The sequence below is a fragment of the Schistocerca cancellata genome, chromosome 7 (genome assembly GCF_023864275.1).
Source record: "Schistocerca cancellata isolate TAMUIC-IGC-003103 chromosome 7, iqSchCanc2.1, whole genome shotgun sequence".
Lineage (NCBI taxonomy): Eukaryota > Metazoa > Arthropoda > Insecta > Orthoptera > Acrididae > Schistocerca > Schistocerca cancellata.
In genome coordinates, this window is record NC_064632.1 from 2,156,672 (window position 1) to 2,164,010 (window position 7,339).

Below are 7,339 nucleotides of genomic sequence, written 5' to 3' on the forward strand. Positions count from 1 at the left end.
AGAAAAAGAGTGTGTGTAGGCACCAAGGTTACATCAACCTTTGTCATTACCCAATGGACTGCAATGAGCCCTGATGAGAGGCAAGTTTGGGTTTCTCCCCTGGTCACACCATCAAGAAGCCTAGTGTTAATAACATCACACAAAGAATTCAGCATTCTATGGGCCTCAACATGAACAGGATAGGCACGGAGGAGTGAAGCTGCAAGCAGTTGTTTGCTTGAGACTTACAATTCTCCTCCAAAAGCAAAGTGCCATTTTGTAAATGAGAGCGGGATTTCACTTGACTGGCAACTGTATCAACACCAATCTGAATATTAAATGGAGTAACTGTAGCAAAGGACTGACCTCCTTAAGTCCATTGTACCATGAGGAACTTAGGTACAGCTGGGAGAGTCTCTGAATCTTTAGCCTAATTCCATTTAAATTCCATACATATAGACTGAGAAGGCGATTGGCTCATTGCGAGAAAATCCCCCACGATTGCCAGCATCTCCAGTGGCAGGCTCCCTTCAACTGCAGGGGGAGCACTCACCCACCTTAGCCAATTGTTCACACCTCAGGTCACACCTACCGAACTCCTGACAGAGGGACCAACTGGAAATTTGGGAGGGTAACAGCATAGGCAAACATCCATCCCTGGGCCTGGCCTTTATTAGAGGGTACATGTCAACAGTACCTGTTGACCCAGGGCTGGGAATTATGTATTCTGATGTCAGGCTACTGAAAATTCACAACACTTTCCCAAAAAGTATCATGTTCCCAAGGGAGTGGAAAAAGAGTAGCAGGAGGATAGACATGCAGCACGGAAGGGAAAAGTTGCTGCAAAGTTGTGGTAACCAAGAACGAACTCGCCAAAGAGTGGTGAGTGCCCTGGGGGCACCAAAAGACTGACAGATAGCCAAATATCATTTAATAACAAATAAAAAATTTCTGAATGACAACACCTTCTATTCAATGCATGAATTTTTAGAAATAAATTAAGAAAAGATCTCGGGAGCAAGTATTAATCTAATCCAAAAAAAAGGACTATCTGTTCTGGAACAAGTAGCATATTTTCTCTTTGATTAATGTATGTGTTTTCCTCCCATGGCGTACCCACAGGAGAAAATGTATTTGGATTATATCTCTCAGCATTTTAACTGCCTTATCTTTTGAATGACACTGCTGCGGTGGAGGGGGGGGGGGGTATGATTAGCAGCTTGCGATAGTTTTGGTCTCTTCATTATGAGTTGTCCATCTTGATGCCACGCACTCAAGCCCAGCGCTCTTTTGATGAGCAATGCCATGACAAATTGCCTCCTGGTATGGGTATTTGTTGCACGGAGTTCTCTGGCTCTAGATACGATGAACACATACTTCTAGGCGCACAGGGGCACCAATAGCAGTGTCATCCCTGTGTGTTTGGACAACAGTCAAGCAGGTACTTAATAACTGGTCTGATTTCAGCCTAGGTTCTGATGTCTACTTACAAATTATCTTTTTCTTATGTTGAAATATACCACAAAACACTGCCTGGAATAGCCTCTCAGCACCCCGCATTTTGCAAACATCTACCCAATGTTTTTCAATTTTTTTGAAGTGCATAATGTTTCATTTCCAAACGTTTGAAGTAAGATGCCAATCTCTGCACAACTTTGAAATCTTAACATCTAACTGAATAATTATGTGGCTTTTTTCAGACAGTACTTCATTACAGATAACTGCATGATCTGCAGAAAATCTGCTGTTACTATTAATTTTTGGAGTAAAGTGACCACATCAAATGTTCAGTCCCAAGGTACCACATTGCTGTCCTTAATGTTCAATATCTCTACTATTGTTGTCACATCACTTCATAAGGCTAGCTTTGATGCGTGCGCACACACACACTACAAGAGTCTGGTCAGAATCAATTCTACTCAATGATGCAATAATCAGAAATGCATAACAGATACAGTTTTTCAATTAAGTGGGTTGAAACAATGCACAAAGCTATCGCAATCCACAACACTTTTAATTGTTCTGTTTATTTGAGTATTATTTACAAAAGATTTCTATCCTTTTATTTATTAGTACAATGTGGTTCTTTTAAGGTGAATGAGCACCACATTCTGCAGAGAGGCAATGTTGTGAAGTTACAGATTTGCTCAGTTTCCCTTAGCCCCCAATCACAAGCTGTAAATGCTGTCTCCTGGCAACAAATAATAATGATTGTATGATTTATGCGGAACCTGTATCAGCTCTGCTGCTGACTTTAAAAACTTACATAGAAACAATGCAGTACGGCAGCATCACTCCAACAAGTAGTTTCCACCACTACAGAAAAATGTCAATATGGCATTCAATGTAAAAGACATAAAACTAAATGTTGACAGATACTTGAAGATTAATCAGTTGGTTGAACACTGTAATAGCCCTACAACCATATAAATTGAGTAGACTATCAAATAAGACTGGTTGGTGATCCTATGACATCATTGGTACCATTGGCAGCCCTGCAGCCAGGCGACTAGCGCGAGTTTTGGTGTTCTCGTAAAGATAAGTCATTTTAGATTATAAATTAGTACTGATTATGTGGTAAATAGGTGTATTAGTGTGCCGTTTAAGTGCACCATTAAAGGTTTCATTTTTCTTTACGTAATATAGCAGAAAACACGAAAAGACCGTACAGTCGTATTTTCTGTTTACGTTCTGCTGCAGCAAATCTATAGAATTTCTTTTAGTTGTTCCTTGCTCTCTCCAGCAACTTAACTTAGCTTACCTCTTCATTATTTAACTAGCATTTCCGGAAAGTAGCATAAAGTTTAAGTTGTTGTTTCAGAAACTTTGCACTTTTGTTTTTGTTTACACACAGTTGCGTGTAGGCCAAATTTGTGTAACCATATTTTCATATTTATCTGTTTTTTAACTGACTTATTCTTAATAAACTATTACGTTTATCATGAGCGAAAAGTGCTCGACTTGCCGTAGAATTGTTAGGTCGGGGCTTTGGTGTGATGGGTGCTGTAGTTTTTTCCATGTGGGTGACTGTAGTGGCGTGGGAATAGGGGAAGTAAATGAGACTCATCAGTGGTTTTGTAGGATTTGTAGTAGAGATAGGAAGATACTAGAACAGGAGGGGAAAACTGCCGCCCTTCAGGCTGAGTTAGACAAGGCCAGGGGAGATCTTGACAGGTTAAGGAGGGAGAAGGGTAAAGAGAGGTGGGAAGTGGCAACAGGCGGAACAGGCCTAGAACTTTGTCCGACAGCTTTATGGTGAATGTGGAAAATAGATTTGACCTGTTGCTTCAGTTAGAAGCTGGTGAGCCTCAAGCAGTTGCAGGTGTAGACAGGGCACAACAAACTTTCAGCAGCAAATTGAAAAGTAAGAATGTAGGGAAATCAGTAAAGAGAAAGAAAGTGTTGTTGTTAGGTAGTTCTCATGGAAGAGGTGTTGGCCAACTTTTGCAGGAGGAACTAGGATCAGAATACCAGGTCACCAATTTTTTTAAACCTAGTGCTGGTCTGGAGCAGGTAACAGAGGATTTAGGATCACTTTGCAAAGATTTCACTAAGGATGACACCGTGGTTATAGTGGGTGGGGCAGGTAACAGTATTGACAGAGATCCTGGGTACAGTATAGAGTGTGACCTGACGAAGATTGCATCAGCAGCGAAGCATACTAGTGTTGAGTTTGTATCTGTTCTTGGGCGCCATGACCGACCTCATTTGAACTCTTCTGTCAAGAGAGTTAATTTGGAGCTGGAACGGCTGCTCATGTCGGGTGCGAGGTCACACATTGGTGTGTTCATGTTGATTCTCTCAGTAGGTGGCATTATATTAGGCATGGCCTTCACCTCAACAGGAAGGGGAAGGGTAAATTGGCTGGGGGAATAGCAGGAAAATTAAAGGGGGGGGGGGGGGGCACTGTCATGAATGAATACTAGTGGTTATAGGATTCAGAAAAGACCCTTTTTTAGGGTAGGGAGGACAGAAAGAAAGCAAATTTTAAGAGAGGTTAGAACTGAGACAAACCTTCAGTTTGAGAAAGAAATCAAAAAACAATTCCAGCTTATTACATCAGCATAAACAGCCTTTCATCAGTAACATTACCAGTTGCGAAGTTTGTTTTGTTTGCCGACAATACAAACATTGCAATAAATAGCAAATCAAGTGTAGTCTTAGAAAGATCAGCCAATAAAATATTTGTGGACATTCATCACTGGTTCCTAGCCAATTCTTTGTCACTAAACTTTGAAAAAACACACTACATGCAGTTCAGAACTTGTAAGGGGTGTCCCAAGAGTATATGTCTAACATATGATGACAAGAAGATAGAAGAAGTGGACAGTGTTAAATTCTTGGGATTACAGCTTGATAATAAATTCGACTCGGAGGAGCACACCACAGAACTGCTGAAGCGTCTTAACAAATCTCTGTTTGCAATGCGAATTTTGTCAGACATATGGGATATAAAAATGAAAAAGCTGGCATACTATGCTTACTTTCATTCCATAATGTCATATGGGATTATTTTTTGGGGTAATTCATCAAGCCAAGCTAAAGTTTTCCGGGCACAAAAACGTGCAGTAAGTTATATGTGGTGTGAACTCAAAAACATCCTGCAGAAGCCTGTTTAGGGAACTAGGGATACTAACTACTGCTTCCCAATATATTTATTCCTTAATGAAATTTGTCATTAAAAATATATCACTTTTTCAAACCAACAGCTCAATTCATGGAATCAATACTAGAAATAAGAATAATTTTCACAAGGATTTAAAGTCACTTAGTCTTGTACAAAAAGGTGTGCATTATTCAGGAATACACATTTTCAATAACTTGCCAGCAGCCATAAAAAGCTTAACAACCAATGAAATTCATTTAAGAGGAGCCTAAAGGATTTATTGGTGGCCAACTCCTTCTACTCCATTGATGAATTTCTTTGTAAAACCAACTGATTTGTATATAAGTAGGCTACAACATAACTTCTGCACAATTTCAGTGCAGTAATGTGTTCATTGTAAATAAGTATTACAGTAGTTGTATTACATGTTTATTACCTTATAAATAAATAAAAAACTTTTTTATTTTAAATTCAGTGCATTAGTATTTGTAAAATGACTTAGTGTTCATTAAAAAATGACGATCATTCCACTTGGGACTTGTGGAATGGTACATTAGCTTATTTGTTTTAGTTGTAAATATTTGTCGTGTATTATTGTTTTTCTGACATGTTCCACATCCTGGAGGATCTTCTCACTACGGATCAATTGGAATGACAGTAAATCTAATCTAATCTAATTGCAGACATGATAGAAACATCATAGTGAGAATGGCACAACAGGTTCAATTGTGTGAGATTCTGGCAACATCTTTATTGTGTCAACGTGACATCTCATAAAAGTAACAGTGAAGGTGATGTCAATCACATTTAATCATAGAAGGCATCAAGAAACAGACTCTGATATAGTGTTTTGTGTCCTCTAAAAATGATTAACAAACATACACTGAAACTCTTTTTAGCAACAGAAGACAAAAGATTTGTAAGCTTCCATAAGATTTTGTGGCAGAGGGTCAAATAAGAATATATGAAAAGAGAACTTTAAAAAAGTTAGTTGTGTCTGTAACAATTACATGTATTTCATTGTAAAATGTTTCAGAAGAAACTGAAAACAACTCTTTTGTGTACGCTAAAAAACTTCTAGTGAGAAAGAGTGATTTCGTGCAACTTAACTACAAATAGGTGCTGCACATCCAATTTTACTAACACTAACTTACATCGATATTACAAAACTTTTCACTAGCGACTCCGAACTCTGATACTAAATAATTTCTTTTCTTTCACAATGCTGTACGAAAAATGATTAAATTATATCTGTACCAATTTTTGTAGTTTACCGCATGTAGCCTACCATACGTTAATGGGGAACCACATATTGTCATACAAGGTACGAAACTTCAAAATGCAACTTTTAATCTGAGCTGCTTTTTCCGACGGCTGCGTTTCACTGCATTTATTGCTATTCTATGCTTCTGTAGACCGAATACAAGACCATGAATGTAGCAAACGTCACATGATAAACAACACCGTACACTCAAACTAAAGACGCTCGTATCAATTTCACATAAAGTAATTAACTCTTTAATAGACAGTGTTCCGTATCATCATTTGACGGTGTTCGTCACTTCTTACACATAACGTTCCAAAAATTTACATGCAGCAGTGTGTTGCGCAAATGAGAGACAACCTCGCCACATCGAAAACGAGCGTTGCCGCCGACATTTTTGCTACCTACAGCATCAAAGACTTACGCACGTATATGCAAACGATGAATGAATTACATTCTGTCAAACAATCAACAATAATAACAATACCAACACAATGTACAGTACGAACGTTTCAAACAAAAAGCTACGTATGAATACACTCCACTGCAAGTACAATGCTTACACCTAGCCGCTACATTTATATGTGTTGACTGAGTATTACCGATTGCGCTGACTTCGTAGTGTTTTCATTGCTGGCCTCACTCAAGTTAGAGGAGTCTTCACATGAATCAATACTCAGAGCCCTGAGTGATCTTTCCATCGCATTCACAACAAAACATCCGAACTCGCTCCTTTTTCCCAACGATACCACTTCTTCGGAGTTAAAATTTCACGTATATCGATTGTTAACATCGTTGAGGGAGATGCTGTGAAACGTTTGTTCATTGGGATTCCCGGTTTCTCTATACCGCTGCCACACAAAGTCTATAGTTTAGTTTTGTATTATTTTTTGACATTGTTAAATAGGGTGACAAGCGATCTGTTATGTTGAAATGTATGGATTAAAAATTCTAGTTCACAATCGTAAAAACATATTTACTGACAACTTGTTTCAGCTCATGAGCAATCTTCAGACCTCGAACAAAAAAATTACCAAGGATGATTGAAGAAAACTGCCCATGATATTAAGGTGTCCCATGTCTGTCCTACAGAGGCGCTTTGATCACTACAGGGACAGTTTTTGTACGTGGGTTTCCGCCTGTATTATCACACTTACGATACGGATGGTTTGAAAATGGACTTTAGATGGCCGAAATTAGTCATTGTCAGGAATAAGGAAGATACTTTTTAATGCATATTATGACGGATCTAAAACCATTTATTTCAAACATAAATTGCAGTCAGGCACTCCGTTTGGCTTCAGGAAGCAAGTTTCCACAGAAAATGCTATTCATTCTCTTGTATATGAGCCACTATTTTTTGTATGAAGTACTAGCAGGTCTAAATGATAGGCTGAAGACAGAGTTATTTTACTTGATATTTTAAAAGCATTTGATTGTGTGAACCATAAAATATTTTTGGATGAGTTTGAACAACATGGGGATAGGGA

The 7,339-nt window shown here is 38.6% G+C and overlaps 1 protein-coding gene across 1 annotated transcript in view; it reads right to left on the reverse strand.

The window, feature by feature from the left end:
- Nucleotides 1–6,611, reverse strand: part of LOC126092464 (ARL14 effector protein) — a 70,485-nt gene extending 63,874 nt beyond the window's left edge. The window contains exon 1 of the mRNA XM_049908069.1: nt 6,452–6,611. Within this exon, the coding sequence (XP_049764026.1) occupies nt 6,452–6,550 (99 nt within the window). The 5' untranslated portion in view covers nt 6,551–6,611. The remainder of the gene's footprint in view (nt 1–6,451) is intronic.
- Between the last annotated feature and the right edge of the window lie 728 nt (nt 6,612–7,339).